A 26,075-nucleotide genomic window follows, 5' to 3' on the forward strand; every position below is an offset into this window, starting at 1 on the left:
TACTGATTGCTGTAGGTTTGACCTCCTGAGTTCTTAAACACTTTGATATTAATAAGTGTTGTTTACATTCACAAACTGAAAACAAACACTTGATTCTGAATGTAGCATTGAAAATTAAATATAGTGAATTAACATTTAAATACAAGGAGACCCCATAATAAGTTTCACAGATTGGTTCTGACTCTAGAAAATAACACTTTGTATAATACCAGGTGACAAAACATATTTGATGACAAATCCTGTTCTTCCCTTTGGTTTGGAAGCCTTCAACATAAATTTCATTTTGACTTGTGTTGATTCACCCTTTTGAGTTAACTTGCCTGGCATTTGCACATAATCTCATTTGCAGAAAAAATATATAGAGAAAAGAGGAAGTAGAATATTAAACAAAAACAGCCACAAACACATTCATGCCTTTCCAGGAAGTGATCAAATATAGGACTTGATTTTTTTAGTGTTTTTTTTTTTTGTGTTTTTTGTGTTTTTTTTTTGTTTCTTTTGTTTTGTTGTATGTTTATATATATATATATATATTTATATATATTTATATAAGGGTACATGAACTCATTTAAAAAACGGAAACAATACTCTCTCCCCCATTTTCATACCCTCGATCTTCTCTTCTTAGCATTCTGTAGTAGTCACTGTCAAGTGACTAGCACACTTTTGGGTCTGGAGTGTATTCTGACGAGCAGTGAATTAAATGTTAAGACAGTTAGACCCCTCCTCACCCCCCCTCAGAGTTTACACATCATGCCCCCATTAGAAGGGTAGAGGTGGGGAATGAGGCGGGACAAGGAAGAGTTTCAGGGCTCTGATTTGCAGGGCCCTCCTATGAACAAGTGTTCTCATCTTTCCCCTCCCCCCCAAATGGCAATGCTGGCATTCGTTGCACTGCTCTCTGAAGGCCCACATGGCCCTGCTGATCCTAGGCAGAACCCAAGAGAGGATCCGATGCTCCTTGTCCCATTGGCTAGATTGGTCCAAGCACCCCAAGGAAATGTTGAAAGCAAAACAAAATCAAGAAAAGGAAATAAAACCCATTCTAAAACTAAACTAATGAAGCAAAAAAGGGTTTTCTATCTATACATAAGTCTCTTCTTTAAAAAAATGTAAATTTACAAATTCTAATGACATATAAAACAAAGTCCAAAAAATGTAATGGATAAGAGACATGGTAAAACAGGAACACTGATGCTACAAAGAAATTGCAAAAAACATATGTACAAGACCCTGTTTTTCCTCGTGTTCTAGAGATTGTGATGCATGTTTTTAACAGCAGCAGTCGAGGATTTAGTTCCAGGCACTGGACTGCAGACTCTACTCAAGCTCCCGGGACAGGGTGTCCCTTGCTTTTCTGTCACCAAATCACACTGGATATACTGGTCTCCCTTGGCAACAGCGGCAGGATGGCACTGTTTGTGTGGGCCTCATCTGGATTCTGCTCCCTGCTAGATTTTGTCTGTGGCCGCTGCCCATTGATGAGTGTCATAGGGATGTTACAGTAGGTATGCTGATTTCCTATGGAGGTGAGAGGCAGGGTGCCGGTAGGAGGTACGTCATACTCATAGCTTCGGTAGTAGTGTTTCTGACGCATTTGTGAATGGTACGTGTTGTGAAAGGTGGAACGGAGATCTGGATGGGCAGTGGCTAGAGCTGTGGAGGTGGCCGCAGCCATGGAAATGGCCGAGACAGTCTGCAGCTCCCCGAAAGGCCCCTGCTCACTAACATCTAAAGCCTGCTCATGTGTAATGGGTTCTATCCTCTTAAAAGGCATTTCATATTGTAAACGTTTCCAGAACTTAGAGTTCAACTTGTTGCATTTTGGTCCATGCCATTTAATAACTGTCAGGAGCTTGATGGTGTGCTTCAGGGCCTCCACCTCCTGGTAGTTCATAATTCCGCGTAGTTCACTGCATTCAATTAGTATCACTTTAATTTCTCCAGTCACAAGCATGTTTCGAAGTCTGGTCTCCAGCTCAAAGATGCTCCAGCCCCTTCTGACTACATAATTTGGGGTCATGACAATAATCAGCCGCTTGCTTTGATCTACACACCTTGCTACATCTTCAATGTACGCTACAAAAGAGAAAAGGATTTATCAGAATGAAAAAAAAATTGAACATGTGGTCCAGAAAGCCCTGGCAGATTATCTTTCATACATTAGTGTTTGTTGGGTAACATCTTGAGAAGATGAAAATAGCCAATGATCACTCTGAATAGAGTGTGGGCTTTGCTTCTTTTAATGTTAGAAATATTTTTTTCCAGGTACAAATCTCTCATTTGGTTTCTTTAAATGCCAAGGTTCATAAAATGAGATGCTTTACAAAACAATGGAAGTAGCTTCTCAGAGGTATCAGCAATTAAGGTTCACATGAACACATAATGACATTCCTTTCTTGAGAAACTGACAGATACAATTTTTGAAGTGAAGAATCAAAAGTTAAACTTTTGTCTAAAAAATGATGACTACACAGATAGACACAAGAATATGCACATTCTCGACTGAAATATTAACTTACTTCCAGTAGGGATTAAATCTCTATCTGGTATAAACAACTTATATCCATAGTGCTTTTCAAGCATATCAGGTAGGATTTCAAGAGCAAAGCGTTCTTCTTCCCCAGTCTCTTGATTCCACTGGTCAGGATCCACTTTGGTGTATGATAAGTATGCATCATAATCTTTATTGTCTGTCAAAAAACATTACAAAGTTGAAGTCACTACTTTACAAAGAAAACAATAGGACATGAAAATATTCACCTCTTGACATAAACATCTCCAAAGGTCCCACTTCCGGGAGACCAAAGAAAGAAGCCTTCATTAGTTTTCAGTAAGAAGTCAATAATGTCAAATATTCTGGCACTAATTTGGAGGTAAAAGTGGTCAAATTTTCATTTTGTTTGTTGTAAAGGCAGTAGGAGAAAAATCAATGAAAAGAGCAATAAAATGTTCACTTCCAGCATTTTTGATTGCTTATAAAAGCTGTATATTTGGATACATGTGCTTACTCTAAATAATTATACATTCAACTAATCCTGCCTTTAGTCTTTCACCCTGTTGAAAGAAAAAAAAAGAGAAAACTGCACCTGCCTTGACCACGGAAGAATGGTTTTTAGAATGTGTGAACTGTACTGATTTTCTGTTGGGAAGAAAATAAAATCAAACTTGGAATAATTAATTTTTTACTGGGAGTCGGATCTTGGATTTTGGGACTGAGGATATTACACTGAATTTTTATAGAAAAACGTATTACTTTACTGACCTTCATGTATCTTACACGTAAAATACTGCCAAATTATTTTTCATCATGTTAATCAGTTTGACCATAATAATTGAAAATTACAATATAAATGAATGAAACTTAGTTCTAAAATCTGTTTCGTTCCTCATTCTTCCCCCCCTCTTTAAAGGAAAACTTTTAAAATATTTGAGGACCACTATCATGGTCACCGTTATCTTAATTTTTTTGACATATGCATCCCAAATTTCTCATTTGTTGTTTCTAAGAACAAGAAGTCATTCATCGTTTGTATAGTCTCTCATTCATCAATTTTCTTTTCAGAATGTGATATCAGTATTCATAATTCCCCTCAGCTCTAAATAGTGTCATTATGCTGAGTCTGCCCATATAAAATCCTTAGCTCTCTTTTGTGCTTCCCTTATGATTGTCAGTGTATTACTCTATTATTACATCAAGTTGAATTGAAACACTCCTAAACTTCAGAACAAAATTAACTTTGTATTTAGCATAGACAATCAAAAACCTGTGGGGTATAAAACATCAAAGATAGAGGAACATCCTTGACTGTTGCTCTGGGTGGCTTTCAGACACTCCTTTTGACTTCTGGGACACTAAAGCTCACTTCCAGAGATCCATATGAATGTGTTCATTTTAGTAGTCTGGTAATCTTGAGCTATCTAGAAGTCATTCTATGATTATAACTGGTTAGGGTAAACTCATAAAACCGTTTACTAGACCTAAAGTTAACACAGGTATATAAGAAGCTAACAACTCCACTATTGGATCCCTGGAAGGAAACCTTTAGCTATGGAAAGTTTAGGGAAAAAAAAGCATCTTTCAGGTAAAAAAAAAAAAAAAAGTTTTGGGAAATAATAATCATCCCAAATGTGTCATATTTTGATATTTTCTTTATTCTTCAGCCAAGATATATCTGTATATATTATTAAAAAATTCAATTTTCACCAAAAATAATAATTATATTTGCTATCACATATCTATACACATATAGTGGTACCATTTTCTTGGTGTAAAAACTTAGTTGAGTAAGAAATCACAGAAAATAGCACATAATTAAGTTATTATGTTATACCAGTTATTATTTAATTGAAATGTCCATTCATTGGATATTTACATGCCATTCCTACAAGATCTAAAACTTCCTTTATAATATTGGTCAGTAGCTTCCAGTCTAGCAGAAGATGTACACAAGTCATGTGTTGTTAAGAGTAGTATAAGGGTCACGGGCCAAAGGGAAGGCTCCTTAAGCCAGCCTGTAGATTGTAGAGTGATTTCATGCATGGACTATTTTCTTTCTTGGAAGTTGTTCTCTTCCTGTATGACACAAAGTTCTATAAACTGTTGAAGTTTGCCCAAATCTGGTATGTGTATTGACTAGATCCTCATTCTTTTCTCTTCATCTTCCCTAGGCTTAAAAATATTTGAAAGTCAGATCAATATGAACACCAATAAGAACAGAGTACTAATTATTCAGAAGAATGTAAACAATATTGGTAAGTTCTAGCTGGATATCACTTTCGCTTACAGACATTCTGTTTCTGGTTCCTTTGCCTCTTCCATGGATGTCTCTTCCAACTCATAAATGCTGTCATTTCTCAAGATGTTTTCCATAGCTCGCTTCATGTTCTCTCAGCCCACTTCCCTTTAAAAGTCTCCTTTCTTCCCATAACATCAACAATCACTTCTGTGTAGATGTCTCCCTAATTTGGATGTCCAATCCTGTTTTTATTTTCTCATGAACTAACAACAGTCTTCTACTTCTACGTATAACTTGGACTCCTTAATTAGAATGTTCAGCATGCACTTACATTCAACATGCTCACAAAATAACATGCTTTTCATTTCAAGCTCTGTTCTTCACCTTTTATTTCACTTTAACTTTATTAACATAACAATCCTACTTCTTTAGTCTCCAAACTTCATATGCATGTTCCACTTATCCCTTTTTCATTACCAACAATCTCATAGCCATTCATTGGTAAAAATCCTTTGGATTCTATTTCCATCCTTAGGAAATAGGTTGTACTTATTTCTCAGTTGTTATACGTAATTATATTTTAGTGGGTCTGCCTTCTCTGTTTCCTTCTCCTTCTGGCCCATTCCAAATAAAGTCACAGAATTTATCTTTCCAAACCTCACCACTGATTATACTTATAGTATTTTGAAAAATATTTATGGCCATCCATAATCAAGAAAACCCCCACAAACCAGCAGCTAAATATGCAGTTTGTTTCTTTTGAATTTGGGTCTGATCTTTCTGAGTTGGAGGTGATCTCTTTTCCCACGTATTATATTATTGTGCTCACATCTTATCTTCCTTCTTTGACTAAAAGAGCCTTGACTCAGATATGTGACTAGGTCTTAGTAGATGCTCAGACATATCTGTTGATTAAATTAATGAATGGCTTTTCATTTGGGTGTCAACTGACTTATATCTTACAGCTAGTGTAGAGATTTTCTTAAGATCTGAGCCATTTCATAGGAAAGAAAGCTTTGGTGGTACACACGCCATACTGCCTGGATGGACTCTGCAAGGAATTACTAGAAAATGTGGGGTCAGAGTTTAGCAAGGCTCCTTTAGAATAGGCTTGAACTGTAGTTTCTCACTGTGACTCAAAGGAAGGCCTTAGAGTCCCTCTAAACTTCTCTGGAAAAGCGGTTTTTAGACTTGAGCATAAATGACAACAATTTAGAGGGCTTGTTAAAATATAGACTCCTGGGACCCACCTCTAGAGTTTTTCATTCTGCAGGGCTGAAAAAGGCCCTGAGAATTTGCATTTATAGCAAGCTCTTCGGGGATGCTGCTGCTGGTCTAGGGACCACACTTTGAGTAACTCTGCTCTAGAACAGGGTATAGGCATCTAGAGGTCTCAAAGACATCAAGGAACTGCAGTCAGCAGCCAGGCAATTGACCAGAGCACCAGAAATCCTAAACTGTAGCTTCAGCTCCATGATAATTGGTCCTTATACTTATAGGGCATGTGCTCTAAATAAAATAGCTGAAAATCCACACTTTTATCAAAAAGGGGATAGATTCTTGCCTCGAGTAATATATATATATATATATATATATATATATATATATATATATATATATATGGTAACCATGTTAAGCTTAAATGAACCTCAGGAATTTGTGCTGTGGCCTCAGTAAGTTTTCTATCTCTTTATGTCATCTGGATGAATTTATAGCATTTAAGCTAATATCTCTCAGATTAAAAAAAAATTGCTCACATGCAGATTATCCTGGTAGTAAATGAGGCTAAAAAATGCCTTGCGAGCATCTGTATCAGCATCCTCAAATCAATGAGACACTTGTTATCTAATTCCTCTCTTTCCCCAGAGTCTATGTCAGAGCAATAATGGGCTAGGCATTTATTTACCACCAGAAGCAAACTCCTGATTTGAAAGTTACCAGACTGGAAATACCGTACTAGATATCATACTAAATTCAGCAATGTTTTCTGACTCAAAATCATATGAATTCTAAGGTGTCTGCTTTTTTCCCAATTACCAGCTGAATAGGAATCTTGGGTAACATCTCTTAGATTTTTAAAAATATCTATAAAAACATATATTCACTAATCTTAATGTGTATGAGCTTCATGTGACTGGAGAAACTTTGAAAAATTGCCATTTTTATAACTATAGGAAAAAAAACAAAATCATGTTAAGCCTTTTAAAGGGTAGGTCTGTGATCTTTTAAAGTCAACTTAACTTCATAAACAGCTTAAAAATAATCATAACAGGGTAGTGCCAGAGTATATTTGTTATCCTTAACTTTATTCTCTAAATTTTGTCTTATGTAATTTAAAACCTCAATTATAATTCTGTTCATGGAAGAGATGGAAAATAGCTGGTGTCCACACTCTTCATATTATAATAATTTTCCTAAACTCAAATATAGTCATTGATTTACTCTTTCCATGACTTTCAAGAGATTCTGACTGCCACGTCCCACAAAAAATGAAAAACAGGAGTGATGCCAGCAAGATGGCCAAATAAGACATTCCTTGGATGTGTTCTCTCAGCCATGTTCCAGAGCCAGTCCTGCTCACTCAGGGACCCATGCAGGGAACAGAGAGGAACCTTTCTAGGGACCTGATAGGAGCCATACCCATCCACATACCAGATAATCAGCCCACTGACTAAGGACCAAACTGTGGACCCTGAAGTGGATACTTGTCCAAGTGCTAGCCTACTGAACAAGATACTAGAATCAGTCCCATCTACCCAGGGACCAGACAGGATCTTTGCCTGCTTGAATCCCTGGTAACAGCCTTCTAACCATGGATCTTATTACAGACTGAGCAACAGCCTCAAAACTGGCTCCAACACAGCATGACTGGAATTCTAGAGGCAATCCCATTGGTTTGGGGAACAGAGAGGAGAAAGAGTTTACCTGTTAAAATCAGTCTGTAAAGATTAGAGAAGGTGTTTGCTCCTTCAAATGCACAGACACTAATGCAACGGAACATGGATAAAGAAGAATTGGGCAAATATTACACCACCAAAGGAAACTAATAAAGCTCTAGCAACGAACTCCAAAGAATTGGAAACCTACAACTTGCCTGACAAAGAATTCAAAATAATCATTTTTAAAGAAACCCAATGAAATAAAAAAAACAGATAAATAATTTAACAAAACCAGGATAACAATGTATGACCAAAATGAGAAGTTTAATAAAGAAATAAAATAAGAAAGAACCAAACAGAAATACTGGAGCTGAAAAACACAATGACAGAACTAAAAAAATTCAATAGACAGCTTCAAAAACAATCTCGGCCATGCAGAAGAAACAGGGAACTTGAAGACAGAGCATTTGTAATTAGACAGAGGAATAAAAAACAAAAAAAGAATGAAAAAGAATGAAGAAAGCCTATGTGAATTGTGGACACCATCAAGAAAACTAAGATTCACATCATGGGAGTTTCAGGAAAAGAAGAGAGAGAGTGTTTGCAGAGAGATTATTTAAAGAAATAACACCTGAAAATCTCCAAATCTTAGGAGAGAGATGGACATCCACATATAGGAAGCTTTAAGGACCCAAAGCAAGATCAAAGCAAAGAAGATTACTCTGAGTATAAAATAGAGTATAAATAGAGTATATAATAGAGTATAATATATATAATAGAGTATAAAATACTCTGTTATTTTATAACAAAAATGCTAAAACTCAAAGACAAAGAGAGAATTTTGAAAGCAGCAAGAGAAAAATGACTCACCACATACCAGGGAACCCCCATAAGGCTATCAGTGGGTTTCTCTGTAAAAACCTTGCAGACCAAGAGGGAATGGGATAAAATATTCAAAGTGGTAAAAGAAAAATATGTCAGCCAAGAATACTATACTCAGTAAAAGTGTTCTTCAGAAATGAGGGTGAGATAAAGACATTCCTGGACAAACAAAAGCTAAGGGAGTTCATCACCACTAAACTGGCCTTATAGGAAATGCTAAAGGAAGTTCAAATTAAAATTAAAGGACACTAAGTAACAACATGAAAACTTATAAAAATGTAAAACTCAATGGTAAAGGTAAACCTATAGTGAAATTTAGAATATCCTATGTGATGTTGTGTAAATCACTTTTATCTCTAGTGTAAACATTCAAAAATAATATTAAAAATACCTGCAGTTACAATAATTTATTAGTGAATACACAATATAAAAGGATGCAAAGTATGACAACAATAGCATAAAATGTGGGGAGAAGAAATTAAAAGTGTAGAGATTTTGTATGCAATTGAAGGTAAGTTGTACCAATCAACCAACCAGTTGCTTTGCTACTTGAACTCAAACAACTGGTCCAGTAAAATTTTTTCCTTCAATTGTCTGAATTAACTACTCTATTTTTTTATATAGAAAATGTATTTAAAGGAGAAAAGAACTTTGGACTTTGGAGAGTTAAGAAATAAAAACATGAATTTAAAATATTAATAAGAAATCTTGATGATGCAAAATATGGAACTGTGTATCAGGAATGAAAAAGTGGTTTTGAAACATGATAAATAAATATTTTTCTCTGTGACATATGAGAGGACATTAGTCAATGCTCTTTAGGAGGACTGAGAAGCCGAAGGATCCGTGGATTTTTTTAGAACAACAAAGCTTTTAAGAAAATGTAGATTTAAGACTCTTTCTCAAGATGAAGGTGGTAGCTATATTGGATCTGGGCTAGGAAAGCGTTTCACTGAATATAAATGGCCTGAGTTTGACACTCAGGTCTTTGGGAGATTTTAACCTTTAAACACCTATTGAATAGTTGTCAGATGTTATTGGTAGCTGGCCGTTTTTTTTATTCCCAAATATTTATAAGTCACATACATGAAAATGACTTGTGACAGAGGCCATCATTCAGCAAATGGGTTACCAAAATGAGACTGAAGGAGGGCTTACCAATGAATTGTATATTTCATCCTAGAATGCAATTTTCTAGGTTTGCATGTGGCAGATTAGCACAGAAACATGTCTCATTAAAATTAGCATTCATGCAATTTAAATAAGTGAGAGAAATAAGAGTTTTTTAAAAATTAAGTCACATTTGTTTGTTTTTTCTCTGATTTGCCTTCATATGCCTTCTCACATTTTCAAGATATAAGTTTTCAATAAAAAACTGCAGAAGGAGATGATATATCATTGAATAAACAAACACTAACTATATGATCATAATATTTTGATTTTATGATTATTGAATGTCATTGTTTTAATATTTTTCACTTTTCATTTCAATTCTTCAAAGGCAATGTCTGGCAATTGCATTCTAAAATAAAGCAGCCTGAGTTTTAGACTATGAAATTTTTACAACATTGTTCTAGTTTACATGTTTTGTTATTTGCTACTTTCCTGGACTATATAAATCCAGAGGGTCTCAAACACTGAAATGAGGCACTAATTTAAATATATATGGTGCAATATAATGGAAAAAAAAATAGCAGCTGAGCTTAAATCTTGACTGTCACTATTTTTTTTTACTCATTTGAGACTATTTTTCCTGATCTATAAAATAGCACCTTCCTAAAGATGTCTAGGGTTAAATGAGTTCCCATTATATAGCAAAATGCTTGGCCCAAAGGAGGTGTTCAGTAGATACTCATATCCTTGTCTTACATTCTTAAGACATTAGTGGGCAGCACAGAAGTTGGAAGTCTTAAGAAGGTAAGAGTTAGCAGAGTGGTATACAGAGAGCACAGAATTTGGGATGAGAAAGCTTGATTCCTACCACTTAACGGCTTACAACTGGACAAGTTGTATACCCAAAACAACTACTGTTCTCTCCTGCAACTCAAAAACACATTCTAGATTGTTCACATGTATGCAAATTATCTAATCACCACAACCAAAACAAACAAACAAACAACAAGAACAGAAATAAAACCCTATAGGATTTCTAAATGATTTATAGAAGTACTGTGTTTCACTGATGGACAGGAGGACAATTCCTGAAACAATTAATAGTAATCTTGTAATAGAAGAAAAAAGCAAAATAAATTCTGTGACCTAAAATTGCACAGATACCAATTTGTTTCATATGTCTGAAATGGAACACCCGTTCCTATTTTCCAAGGGTTGGGGGGTGGAGATTATAAAAGATTGCTCTAACTCATTTTGCCTAATACCTGTGGTAACTCCCAAAGCAGAACTACAGATCTCTTTCTTCATCTTGAAAATAGGAATCATATTAGCAATTATGGTGTTCTTATAAGCTTTCTCTGCCATCATTATTAGTTAGCACACCCTTCCTACCCTATAGTCAGAGGGATATAAACAACAATAAAAACAAAACCAAAACAATTTGTACTCTGAGAAAAAAAATAGAAACATAAAGTAGAGCCCCTTGCCTAGCACTAGATCCTCCCCCCAAAATGAAGCCTTTAGACTGTTCTTAAAAGTTACTCCCCACTGAAAACCTATGCAGGACCTTTCTGACATCTGCCAATATGATCATCACGTATGAGAGCTGCTCTTTGCTATTTTTTCTTACTAATAGACTACCTGTAAGTTCACAACCTTGTTTTTCTCTAAATATCTGTTATATGTTTTATTTGGAGAGCCAGTTTTAAAATCTAGATATCTTTGCAACATTTTGAAAGTACTAATTCTTTTCTTTATGACTTAGTCTTTGAGCCTTCCTTTCACAGAAACAAATAAATGAGATACAGAATTTTGTATTCACAATACTCTACACATAGTAAGCATTCACTACTAAGTGCTCACTAACTCAAAGTGAAAAGGGCCATCATAATAATGTGTCTATAGTGCCATGTTAGTAAAGACGGAGGAGAAAGTAACTAGACCTTGGAAAATCATTATAAGTTAGGGTGGAAATATGAACTGTGTATGAGAGAGAGAAAGACAGAGACAGAAAGAGAGAAGGGAGAAGAAACAGGAAGGAAGGAAGAAAGGACTACATTTATACAAGCTTTTAAACAAAATGGAAGGGAAGACCCAGGAGGACCCAGGGAGGAGCAAGGAGTCTGATGTTGTTATGACAACTATATTTTCTTTGTCATTATTCCAGCAAAACTCATGGGATACTATGTTAGTATAAGTTTTGCTGTAGAGACGTAGGTTGTCTTTATCAGGATGGTCAGCTAGCATTCAATTAGAATAAGGCAACACTATAGAGGAAGCCACCACAAGCACTTCAATTGTCTTTATTTCTGATCAAAAGTAGATGCTTCATTAATTAGTATGATAGATGTTAGAAATCAAGGTTCATTGCTAAAATTAATGGCTTTTTACTAAGTATAATGAATCGTGGAAATGGGCCCTCCATGGTGAAATTACTGCTATTCAAGACATATGGATTATGTAACATCATTGAGAGACACATCCCACGTCTACAAGTATCTAATGGGGCCACGGGCCTGCCCCCTTAGAGAAACTCTTCCAGGCTTGATTCTGTCAGGGTCCAGGGCAGGCTGCTCCAAGCTATCCTACAATAACATGTTGATTATTTTGAATTAAAGTTACTTAAGAAACTGCCAGTGCAAGAAGAACACTCTGACCTCTCTGTCCCCCTAAAAGCAGGAGATAAATCTCCTATGTGAAAGGTGTTCTCCCGTGCACCTGGAAGATACCCCTTATTGTTAGAGTTAATTCACTCAGAGCCTAGGAATCTGTATAAACAAATCTTGTTGCTTCTTTTCTAATTTATTACTTTGTTCACATTCCTCATGAATGAATACCCAAACTTGGATTCCTTTCGAATGAGCACTAACTTTTCTCTTTGCCGTGTCAATTACTCACAAATTTATTCTGTGTCTAAAAAGTATAAGAGGTGCCTGGTTCGGTCATTTCTTTGAGCCTCAATTTATTATCTGAGCATCATATTATGATTCTGACATGCACATGTATTAAATTATTTTTTGACCTGTTAGTCTAGTCTTATGTCAATGTTATTATTAATCCAGCTATAAGAACTAAAGAAAGGTATGGGGGGGGGATTCATGTCCTGTGTCCTGATAAAGAATATGCTTAGATATCATTAAATGGTTAGCCTAATCCTGTCACTGGAATATCATCACATTTGCCTCAGAGGAAACTTTCTTGTAAGTTTTTTTGGGAACACACACACACACACACACACACACACACGGCAGAAAGTTACAACATCTTCAAGTTTATAGGATCAGTTATATGCTTATTTGTTAATAAATGTATATGCAGCATAACTTGTCCAAATTCTCTTTCATTATATTACAGAATCAAGGTGGTAGGGGAGTAGCTAAACTTCTCCTACCCCTAACCATTATAGTTACCTCATTTATACAAAAGGACCTGAGAATCATTCATGACTGCCTTGTCTTGGGTCAGTTCTCAACAGCTGTGTTTGTCCAAAGACCAGCACATCAGTCTAAATGGGTCTCTGCTTAGTCAAATTGATGGGGGTGGCGAGGTTGCAAATGTAAGTTGGGTCACCCTGTGACAGCAATTGCTTTCTCAGCTAAGGAAGCATTCTGCTCTGGCAGGCAACATAGAGGCATACTTCCCCCCGACCATCCAAGAATCACAGTAAATTTGTACTTAGAAAGAGAAGTTTGACTGAGTGTGGAAGATAAAATGGAGGGATAGAGAATGGAGGCCAAAGAGTTGTGTAGGAGGTTTAGACAAGGCAGTTGCAATGAAGAATGAGGGAAGACTTTTCAAGAGGTACAATTGATTGGCCACGATGACTAAGTGGAATTGGCAGATGAGGAGAAAGTGAAGCATATGAGGTAGAGGATGAAACAAAAATTTGAGATGTAAAATGAAGGATGAGAAGAAATAAGTGTGGGGGTGATTTAAAAGCTGGATTTAGGACCTATCATGGCGGAAATAACCAATAGGTTACTAGGGAAAAAAAATGATACTAAAACAAGAGAACTGGGAGAGGACATTTAGTTTTAGGAGTTATTTGTGCATAAAAGCAATTGAAGATAAGGTTGTAAATGTGATCCAGAAAAGTGCGTGCTGCAGAATTAGAAAAAAAGTGCTAAGGCCTGAGTCCAGGGGTGACAGTAAAATGTAAGTTATGTAGAGGGGACAGTTATGTAGAGGGGAACAAGGAGTGATGTGAGCAAACCAAGAGAGCAAAGCAGCAATACGTCCTAACTTGAAAAAATAGAATCCTTCTGATATAGAAGTGATATAGTCAGGTAATGCCTATTGTAATGACTTAAAAGGAACTGGCTGATGTGTCCCTGATGCCAAATATTCTCCCTCTCCCAGTCTGATACAATAGCTGAAATTGTGGAGATTTGGAGTCATTTAGAACTTGGTTTAAATTCTGTCTTTCTGGTTGTGTGATTCTTTGTGTATTAATAAAGTAGTCAACACAGCAGTTGTTACTTGATAAATAATCAATAACTGGTCAATTAATCTGTTATGATATCACCATGGCAAGACACTACTTACAATTATTAGCTGAACTTTCTTTCCCTGTTCTTCACACTCTGCCTTTGCTTACTTCCAAGAGTATTTGATGTAGTATTCCCCTTTCAGGGGGAGGTAATTAGGCGGTCAAGATAAAAAAGACATTGCTCAGCTTTGACTTTCAAATTACATTTTTAAAAGCTAAGTCAAGAATATGAAAAGCCTGGGGTTTCTTCTTAACAGTTATCTCTTCTTTGGAAGATGAAAGCAATTGATGGAAAACTACTGTGTTTCCCCGAAAATAAGACCTAGCCAGGCCATCAGCTCTAATGTATCTTTTGGAGCAAAAATTAATATAAGACCCGGTCTTATTTTACTATAATATAAGACTGGGTCTTATATAACATAACATAATAATATAATATAATATAATATAATATAATATAATATAATATAATATAATATAATATAAAATATATAAAACTGGGTCTTATATTAATTTTTGCTCCAAAAGATGCATTAGAGCTGATGGTCCAGCTAGGTCTTATTTTTAGGGAAACATGGTAGAAAGAATGGGGACTTGATGATGTCAGAGAAATTCTCCACCACTGTAACAGAGAATAATTTTTCAACCATAACAGCATATGTAGAAGGACCTAAGGGGATGTGACTACGGTTCAGAGGCATCTAAACCATCCAGAATCTTCTACCATTCAGAACATGACAAATAAAAACTGCACTGGAAATTGATAGTTTAAAATCATGCATGTTATTCAAAACACAAAATAAGCATATTCAAAATACGTAGGGGTAATAAAGTGAGACTAGTTTAGGAAATCTGCTTTTTCAAGTATCTTCTACTATGCTAATCGTGCAAACAATAGCAGATCTTTAGATTATACTGAGCATACTCACTTTTTAAAAGCTTAAACATAATACAGACATTGTATTCAATAAAATAAAGGCTTTGGAAATAGACCAATTTTCAAATCCCATTTTGGCCACATACACTAATACTTGTGTTATCTAACCTCTGGGAGCCTCAGTTGCCTTATCAGTAAAATGGAGATTATAACATTGACCTCAGAATTTTTTAAGGCTTAGCAAAAATGATTTTAAGAATGCTTAGCACATTGCTTGGTACCCATCATTCCACAACAGCTTTGACGTTAACAATTTTCTCATATCTCTTGGAAGCAGTAGCAAAAAAAATTCAATAACTTCTATAAACAGGCAAGAAAGTTAGGAAGAAAGAACAAATGGGCAAATCAGCACTTAAAAATTAAAAATAAAACAAAAACCCAGTTTTGCTGCAGCGCAGACTTCATCCTAATGGGAAGGGGAGGTTAAACAGAGAGGAGTGTTAGGGGTGCTGAATAAAGAGCTCCTCTTCACAAGTTTGACAACCTATAGTTCTACCTGTGGGTTTATTCCAGAGGATCCTGGAAATATGGTAACATGGGCAATTGCTTCATTTTCCTCAGTACCATTTAGTGCAAAACTGACAATCAATGAAAAAAAAGTTTATAAATACGATCAAGAAACCTTTATCATCTGCACTATTTATTGGTTTGCATATGCTTCCTATACTGCAAGTTTATCTTATATATAAATCACTTTCAAATGAGCAAAAAGGAAAAAACTTAAGTCCTCTAATGCGTGCTTTAAGGAGCTCAATTTTGAAGACCCCAAATTTGTCTTAGATTGTACACATATTCATGACTGACCAGAGGCAAATAATAATTACTATTTCTATGAAAACAATATTTACTTGCCCATTTTCAGTAAAATTATTAGATGTATTATTATGAAAACGATGTGTTGTGCACTTTCCTATCTGTTGGTCCACACTTGGAATAAAAATTAGCTTGTCTAAATATAACTAAATAAACAGGATTGAAAAGACTGCTGGATGAATTCTAAAATATTCAGTAGTTTATTATGACTGATCAGTTTAAACAACATTGAGATTCACTTTAAACTATTAGGCGAGGGAGCACAATTAAAAGAGACACTCCTTACCTACAGAAAAGTAAAGCTGGACTGTCACTACTGATTTCAAGGTGAGAGAAAATGAATACACTGATAGCATTGCAATCAGCATTTGTAATTCGCAAGTGCTGTTTGGAATAGGACTCTCAAAAGGGTAGGTGTTGGTTTACAATTTTCAAAGGAAATACCAATTGACTTCAAAGCATCACCCATACAGTGCCATATAAAAGATGAATTTACAAACCGAACGTTGAAAGATTATAAGAGATGCCGTCAATGGTTATGCAGGCAACTTTTCCTTCCCCTCAATAAAACAAAAACAGGAAACAAAAAAGACTATTCAGAAAGAACATTAAAAGAAGAACTCATCTTACCTCCATCCAGCTCTTCAGTGCCAAAATGATTCCTGTAGAAGAGCATGATTTCTATTTTGTAACATTTGTAGATGGTCACCAAACAAACAAGCAGCAAAAGGATCGCGCCAAGCCCTCCAGCAAGTTCAACTGTGTACATCAGCTCTAGGGGGAAAAAATCACAAGAGATAATTACACCATATCGACATTCAAAATCATAAATTCAACTCAACTTCACAGTTTTGTGGATGAAACCAGATGTGGGCAGTGGATTAGCACAACCCCTTCCTTTTTGGCATGAAAATTTGACCTTTTGATAACTTTCTAGCTTTGTGTCTTTGGTAGCCACAAGAGGTGGTATGTGGTAACTGTTGCTAAGCTACATTGCTTATGGTAAAAATGAACCTATGTTGGTAGATGGCATTTGGATTGAGAACTATAAATACCTGATTGGAAACTATATTTTTGGGCTTGCCTGAGTGCAGTAACTCTTATATACAAACATATCCCTTGTAGGAATCCTGCAAGTTACGCTTATAGGGTTGATGAAAGAAATATGGGTCCCTGTTGATATGAAACTTTTAAGCCAGGATGGCTTCTGAATTCAGCCAACATGAAACTTTATCTTTCCCACTTGAGCTGTCACCTGGGGGTTGGGGCTAAGGGGATATGAGGGGTCAAACAGAACAGCGCCTGAAGGGCAATGTGAACTGTTGCACAGAGTATTGGGTGGACCACCTAATCGATACAGTCTGCTGGCTTCTGCCGGGAGCAATGAGTACTCCTTTCTTACATCTTTCTCAATAAAGTGGGACCAATGTGGGCTACCATAGTCTTGGAGGCTGAATGCTTACTTGGGTTTAAGAAGTAAGCCACTTAGTGGATGTCACACCAGAATATATTGGTATTATTTTCCTTTCACTAAGATACTTAAAAGTTTTTTCTTTTCCTTTGTTTCCCCTTTTACTAGGCATGGTACTATATTTTATCCTAATAAGGGATTTTGTTGTCATTCACTGTATATAAGTTCTCTTATTCCTATTAAATACCTATATTACATCAAAAAATTATCAGGCAATTTTGGGGGATAAAATATTCACTTTTTTCTCCTTTAGAACTCACAGACATTATAACAAATTCAAGGCTACTGGTATTTAAACATTAAGTCAGAATGCACAGATTTTGAAATTCACTTTAACTAACTGCCTGTGTATGCACGTTGTCCTTGATCAAAATAATCTAAATGTTGTGATTGATGGGTAGCCATTGTTCCCTGCAGTTGACAAGTACCTTGAAAAGTACTAGATTCCTTCATTACCATTAAAGATAAATATTCCTGAAATAATGGCTCTAAAATAATGGTACTTTTGATTCTGTAATTTACACTCCACCAATGGGTTACCTAATTTTGTAACACAGTCAATGCAGGCTTAGACTGAGAACTTTAAAATGATATATGGTTTTGTATTGACAACTACTCTTGGGTTACAAGATCATTCGTGAGACCTGGAAATGGGGTGAAATCATAATGGGTGCCGTGCAGTATCAGTGATAAATAATGTGAAAAGCGTGGCCAACATTTTCTCACAAGGACATTTTGTGCATGCTTGCATGTGATGTCACTTTTCTTGTGATAATTGCAGAAAAAAACTCAGCCATACTTCTCATTATCTCGTCCTTCATTTCTAATTCAACAGTTTAATAAAAACAAAACAAAACATGTATAACTATTGTATAATCCAGTGCATTTTTCTGCTTGTATTAAAATTAAAAGGGACATAGAAGAAAATATAAAAAGTGATTGGACTTTATGAATTGAAGAAAGAAAAATAAAATGAGCTATTAAATCTTTTAGAGTCTAAGTAAATTAATATGATATGAAATGTGAAATACTGAAAAGGATCTCTAGGAAATTTTTATATTTTGTATTTCTAAATATCAGCTTTATCTGCTGACTCTTCTCAGGGACTACATAAAATAGCACTACAAAAGTACTAGGAATGAAATATAAAATGCTCTTCCGTATACTATTTCCCCAATATTATGTGAACAGAAAAAATAAGTGGGTAGATAATTCTGCGGGGTGCATTGAGTCTTATTCTCTCAGGATATCTGTTAAACTCCACCACACATAGAGGCCTGCATAAAACTCTAACCTATGCCCATAGGTTAATTTATACACCAGTAAAATCTGGTTTAAATTACACTGCATATGATGGGAGAGATAAGCATTTGGACTGTGGCTTCTTTTAAGATTCATTCTGTTTTCTGATTTAATGCATTAAACATTTGGACTTTATCACTCTAAAATGTCTTGTGTGAGAAAAGAAATGGAAAAATAATGGAGAATGCTTAACTGCCACTCCCAAACACTAAGTGGAAGTGGAAGTGTCCAATGGAACTACTATATTAGAAAATTTTGGGCAGTTTCTAATGAAGTTAAATCTGAAGCTACCCTGCCAGAAGCAATTACACTCTTAGGTATTTACCCAAGTCAGGGCAGCTGCTCTGCTGTAGATAACTGCCCAGGTAGGGGATGGTTCTTCCGTGGTGCCCCCAAGGACACCCTTTGATTCTGGAGGCATGGCATTGGGCCTGGGCACCTAGCACACCTTACACACCCATATCAAGTCAAATAGCTTTTAAAACAATCAAAACCTGTGCCTGAAACATAATCTTACCAATCTAATCAGCAGACTTCTCATTTTCTTCAGATAGTATATATAATACTGGTCTCTACACACTTTTTAAAAACTTTAAGAAATTGGATCTGTAGAGAACTTAGACAAAACTTATATAAAAATAAATCTTTTGTATTTTTAGAGAAGTAATTGCCCAAAAGTGAATTATTCCCATTTCTAGATGTCATGAGACACTCAAAAATTTTTATACACTATCTCAAATACACTATTCACCAGGCTCATCAATAGTATTGTCTGAAATGTAATGAGAAAAAGAGAGCAGGGTTATGTAGCTTAGCGATGACAAAGCTGTCTTGTGTCAAAGGAATACCTCCTTTAAGGTACACACATATGAACAGTTATATATACCTAGAGTAAGGACGATAAGCAATGAGTCTTCTGAGTCATATGATAGTCATTTACTAATAATAGGAATACCAAAAACTGATCCAAAGAAATAGCTTTTACACGGAGCTAATTGATCCTGAGATCTTGAGAGTGTCTCAGATTTTCCCCAGATACTTCTGTAGTATCACATAGTGTTCTTAAAATGTCCTTGGAGGTCAGAAAAGGAATGTATCTTTCCCTTCAGTACACACAGCACTGCCTGCTGCTCAGTTACAACATTATTTTAGGTAAGAGTAATTTATATGCCTTCATTTTATAAATATGTGCAGGTTAAAAATTTTCCATTTGATTTAAGTTATTCACATTGGTTTATATAGCATGTGTAAACTCTCCCAAAGAAAATGGTGTATTAGATTTAGTTTCCACATTTCTTTTGCTCCAAGCTGGACACATTCATTAATATGAGTGCTACCCATTATTGCTTATACACGGGGTCAGAACAAAATTACTAGGGGTCAAATTCTGTTACAGTTAAAAGAAATGATTTGGGCCCACTACTGTATTTTATCTTTACATTACAATGTGAACAGTATTGCCCCAGGAAATGTCATTTTCCCTGTGAAATGGAATCTGCTTTGCAGCTCAAGTTCCAGTTGCCAGGAGTGGCAGCATTTAAAAAATAAAAAAGATTCTATTTCAGCACAATTCAACATCAGAGGATGGAAAGAGAAAGTGCAGACCTTTTAAAATCTGTTTAGCCTTTGCATTATTTTGTTACAATGATAGACTTTGCCCCCTTTAAGGGACTGAGACTGAATATTGAGAATTGTAAAGCAAAATCACTAGGCAAAACCTAAGGGAAGCTGGCATTTGGTTAAACACAACAAATGAACAAGTGCCAAAGAGTTACATTTAAGGGCACCAGCAGTCATTTAGTTACAGGCAATTAACAATAGTCCTTGGAAAGCTCCGGTAAGGGCTAAGGGAAAACACATTGATTATTGCTGCAGTAGTAGACTGCTTTGGGAATAAATTGCTTCAATTTGAAACTAGATTTGCTACAAGCATTTTGAGCAATGACTACAATTTTTTTTTTTATCAAGACAGTTGGACCAAGCAGCCCTTAAAAAGAAACAGCTAATTAAAATAAAGCGCATGCCATCTCTTAGTATATTGGATTACATTGCAAATAATAAATGCATTTGGTGTACACTAATCTTGCTGCAATTACCTAGTATAGTTTGGGATCCTATTTATTTTATTGGCCTGTATCTGGTGTTATGGTGTGCAAACTTTTTCTGCTAGGTATCTCTGAAGAGGTAAAGATGTTAACAAAGTTAAATCAAAGTGTCTATGTATTTTTGAACTCCTCACTTGGAGTTTTCATTTTGTATCTCTCTCTGTCTTTCTCTCTTACAATCTTGTTTAAAATATAACTGAAAATTTTAGGTGGCTTATTCTTACATAGTTCGTCCTAAAATTGCCTCATTCATTTTATAAAGTCCTTTGAAATGTTCTGCTCTGATTTATATGCAGTAAGATGCAACTTTGTGGGGGAAATGCACGATAGACAATATAATGATCCCAGTTTATTCATTAGCTTCACCAAGTACATTTCTTCTTCTCTCATTGTGTTATAAAGAGCTAAACTTTATAAGGATTTATCCATCCACATAAATTCATATGCATATTTATTTCTCTGGAGCAGTATAACTTATTTGTTCCTGGCAGGAGGATAATTATGCTCAGCATACAAAGATATTCAACTCAATCCTACAATACATCAATGCAATTTAGAAGCAGTTAAATTTTTTTTGGTAACACATTAAGAAGCGGAATTGCTATTCACATAATAGCAAGAAAAATGTTTTGGGGAGGCACAAACTCGTATGTAAAGAGAGCAGTTCTGCTCTTGCAAAGTGCTTTTTGGAACAAGGCAGGGTCTACCAAATAATAATAATAATAATAATAATAATAATAATAATAATAAAATGCAATGGTCTCTGAATGCAGCAGTTTGGTCTGTGAACTAAACCAAACATTAGAGCAAACTATTACGGTCAAAGTAGTAGTATACTTTGCCATTTTGGAGAGAAGATTTCAGCAAAGTACCAAATTAACTTTAACTTACTGCCAATCAAGAATGCAAATATGGTCAGGACTCACCATTAGGGCCTACTTAGAGTAAGCTCCTACAAACCCTGGAAACTGAATTGTTACATGTTAATAAACTATTAAAAATGAAAAATAAAATTAAAGACTAGAGGGAAAAAATGCATCCTTCTCTATAGCTTGCTAGAGTCCACCCTTGAAATATGCTTTTCCTCTTCCCAACCAGACAGGAAGGGTGTTACATTTTATTTTGTTTCCTATGACGTAGAGAATATTCGTAAGTGGTATATATTAAAAGACAGGTTAAAATGACAATAATTGAGTAAAATACGAATTCATGAATTTATATTAACCATAAATACATTATTATTAAGGTAAGCTCTCCCTTAGAGCAGAATGCCAATTGGTCAATATATAAAAGGTGATAGAGTTAGGAGTCACCATTCTTTTGCCATCCTAATAATTAACCCAGGCAAGAATTATCAACAATGGCTATAATTGTTGAATGAAAGACTGATGTGGTAAGATATTCACATCACCTTAAAGTACCTCCCCACTGAGTATTTATTAATAATTAAGGGGGAAGTGAACACCATCTTAAGGAAGTGACCAAAATTAACATCACCAGTAATGGGACAAATTGACATCACGTACCTTCCAATGTGATGGCACAATATCATTTATGTTGTATTCTAGCCAGAAACAGTAAATACCCAAAAAAGGAGGAAATAGCAGGGAAACACAAACTGAGGGACATACTACAAAAAATAAAATGTGGTTTTTACTCTTCAAAAATGTCGATACCACAAAAGACAAAGAAAGGCTCAGGAACCATCCCGGATTAAAAGAGACAAAAGACTTGACAAGTAAACGCAGTGTGTAATACTGGATGTGAAACATGGTTTAACAGATATTATTGGGACAATATTTGAAATATAAAGCTAGGCTATGTATTAGATAACAGCATTCTAACATTTTAAATTTTCCTGAATTTGACAAATATACTTTGGCTTTATAAGGTAATATCCTTGCTTTTAGGAGATTCACACTGTAAGAATTTAGTCATGACGTCTGCACTTTACTCTCATGTGATTCAGCAACATGTGTCGTGTGTTAATATACAGAGTGTATCTTTATTTTTTCATTTACCTATCTAGACAAAGAGAGATAAGGAAAATGTGGCAAAATTTTAATAATTAGTGAATCTAGTTGGAGAGGATATGTGGAAATTTATTGTACTATTTTTGTAGGTTTTCTGAAATGTCTGCATGTCTTTTTTTTTTTTTTAAATAAAAAGTTAAAGCAGAAAAGACAGGTCCAATGGTAAGATCACATTGTTGCAAGTGTTATTGTCATTCGAGTGTATTTTGGGTTGATTACTTTTGGCTTGAAATTTTATTATTTACAGCTATTCTAATGCAAGCTGTACAAAGCCTTCAGTTTAATCTTCCAAAAACATGTCCTAACCTTGGAATTTCTTCAGTAATTGTTAGCTGATTTACATGCTCATGGAAGAAAATCTGAACCTCTTGTGTTGGCATTCAAAGTCCTTCACTCCTTTATTTATTTATTTTATTAAAATTTATTGGGGTGACAATGATCATCAAAACTACATGGGTTTCAAGTGTACAGTTCTATAATACATCATCTGTATATCACATTATGTGTTCACTACCCAGAGTCAGTTCTCCTTCCATCACCATATATTTGACCCCTTTTATCCTTGTCTACCTCCTTCCATTCCCTCTTCTCCTCTGGTAACCACTAAACTGTTGTCTGTGTCTATGAGTTTTTGCTTGTTTGTCTTGTTCTTCTGTTGTTTTCAGTTTTATGTCCGACATATGAGTGAAGACATATGGTTCTCTACTTTTTCTGTCTGACTTATTTCACTTAGGATAATAATCTCAAGATCCATCCATGTTGTTGCAAATGGCAGTATTTCATCTTTTCTTATGGCAGAGTAGTATTCCATTGTGTATAGATACCACACCTCCAGCCAGAATAATCCCTTCAACTGTGAATTAATTTGATATGTTTTCCCAATTCTATACCGACCTAGAACTTTTCCTTTCCACTTATCAAAATGCTACCAATCCTGCAAGGCAAGGTTAAGATCTGCACTTTCTTTTTTTTTCTTCTTAACAGTTTTTTATTTTTCAATTACAGTTGTCATACATATAACATTAGTTTCATGTATACATCACAGCGATTAGACATTTGTATAACTTATGAAGTGAAGACCTGCACTTTCAATGAAGCTTTTCCAACTAAAAGTGATTCCTTAGGACATGTATTTTCTGTAGCTTTTTTGGTGACTTACCATGTTGCATTATATCATTTAGTTTTGTTTATTGTTTTGCATTATAAATGATTGCTTTACTTTAGGACCTCTACTCTGGCTGTTCCCTGTGACTGGAATATTCCTCCCCAGATTTCTGCATGCCTCCCTCTTCGCTTCTCTTTGCTCATAGAACACCATCTCAATTCAGTGCACTGACCGCTCGTTCCAAGTCACAAGCCGGTGGCTGCACCTTGCGTTGCTTTTCTTTCTCTATTTTTTCCTATAACATTAATCACTAGGTAGCATAATATTTAATTTTCTTATTAATAAGTTTCTTATTGTTTATTGTCTGTCTCCTCCCACTGGAATTTAAATTTCATCAGGGCAATTTTTTTTTGGTCTATTTTGTTCATATTTTTTATTTATCTATCTATGCACCTTGAAAACTATCTTAGACATAGCAGGTGCTCAATGAATATTTGTTGAATACATGAACAACTGGATGAATAAGAACAAACTCAATTTCCTAATACAAAGTTAGACTTTTGTGTATTCCCGCTCTAAAATTCCAAGAATATCTGTGTGAGCCACTTTTTCAGCCAACCAGAAGGTTCAGGCAACTGATGATGTATAATTATTAATATGCAGCTGATTAACTTGGTAATAAAACTTCATTCTATAGAAAAATGGTCAACTTCATAGTATAGGTTTAGCAATATTCTTTCATTCATAAATCCAAGACAATATAATCTTGTATAGACTTACAGGACTAGGAAAGTTTGTATTCACTCGGCATTTAGAAATAAATTATGCATTGCTTTACATCTTTGATATTGTTATTTATTTTTTCTTTTCACTCACTCATTCACTTTCTCTTTAGTAAGTGCCTTAAATGTGCCAAACATAGTGCTTTGAGTTCTAGTGATACCATGATGGATGAAATATGCCTCTTGCGCTAGAGGAGATCATGTCTAGTTGCAGAGTCAGGCACACAGGCAATTATTTTAAAACGAAATAATGAAAGCTAATATGTATTGTGCACTTAAGTGTGACTCTGCTAGGCCTTTTGTATAGGTGTAAGAAATACTCTACTGTAAGTATCATAACCGTAGTTGAGCAACTCACTTGGGGTGTTTGTGCACGTGCGTGTTTGTGATTCTTTTGGGGGACTTTAGATATAGGGATTGGACATTGTGTGGCACAATATAGAACAGTGCCTGCAAAGGTGTTTGGCAAGTAGCTGGGTGTGGAGTACAGGGAAAATGAATGTATGTTATAATGGTTGATGGGAGGCAAATTCATGTAGTGATTTGTCAGCTAGACTATGTTGTTTATCTTTTTCTTTTTCTTTTCAAAGCAACTGACATGAACCTTGTCAATAAATATTTGTTTGAAGGATTCATGGTATCAATGAAGCCAGGTTTCCCAAAATTAGGTCAGAAAAATAGGACAATGATGCTCCCTCGAGGAAAATTGACATATTTTTTAAATGTATAATGTGGTATTACTAACACAGAGCTTCATCACTGGAAACATTTCCCCTTTGGATTATAAAAGCACTGTTTGAAATAGGTCTATCTAAAGACTACACAGACATTATGTATTTGCACACATTCAAACATACAAAGTATTCATATGTTTCCTCCTTCATCTTAGATCTTATAAGATTGAGTATGATGGGGAGAAACTAGACAAAGAAGGAAGATACTGCTATAGTAAAGGCAAAATAGGCCTCAGGTGACCAGCTTAGAAGACAGGACTATTGTATCAAGGTGTCAAACTTCAGCAATGCCTAAAAGAAAATCTCTTAGAAGAGGAAGTATTTGCTTTCTCTCTACTAGGAATTTCCTTCTGAACATGTCATACAAATAGACAGGCACAGATGGAATGTTACAAAACATCTCTTGAGAGAAAATTGTCAGAATGAAGGTGGCATTGCCATTTTACTCCTTTTGTTAAGGGCTGCAGTGTTTATCCTAAAAGCAATCCTCCATCAGAGAATATATTGTCACAGTTAGAACAATTTCGTCTTCCATTGGGAATGCTTTCGATTGGCCTAAGGACCCAGAACATCTGGACTGCTGAGATAACCAACAGAAGAAGCCATGTTTTGTACAAAAACATCGAACCCTTCTAAAAAAATCGCATGATGATTTACAGTATATTCAATTGTTGAAAACAGATTTATAAAG

The 26,075-nt window shown here is 35.4% G+C and overlaps 1 protein-coding gene across 1 annotated transcript in view; it reads right to left on the reverse strand.

The window, feature by feature from the left end:
* Positions 1-496: 496 nt before the first annotated feature.
* IL1RAPL1 (interleukin 1 receptor accessory protein like 1) overlaps positions 497-26,075 on the reverse strand; it is a 1,293,699-nt gene continuing 1,268,120 nt past the window's right edge. Inside the window, exons 9-11 of the mRNA XM_033119931.1 lie at positions 16,483-16,626; positions 2,523-2,693; positions 497-2,079 (exon numbers count right to left, since the gene is read on the reverse strand). Coding sequence (XP_032975822.1) covers positions 1,361-2,079; positions 2,523-2,693; positions 16,483-16,626 — 1,034 coding nt within the window. The 3' untranslated portion in view covers positions 497-1,360. The remainder of the gene's footprint in view (positions 2,080-2,522; positions 2,694-16,482; positions 16,627-26,075) is intronic.

Source organism: Rhinolophus ferrumequinum, chromosome X, assembly GCF_004115265.2.
Source record: "Rhinolophus ferrumequinum isolate MPI-CBG mRhiFer1 chromosome X, mRhiFer1_v1.p, whole genome shotgun sequence".
Lineage (NCBI taxonomy): Eukaryota > Metazoa > Chordata > Mammalia > Chiroptera > Rhinolophidae > Rhinolophus > Rhinolophus ferrumequinum.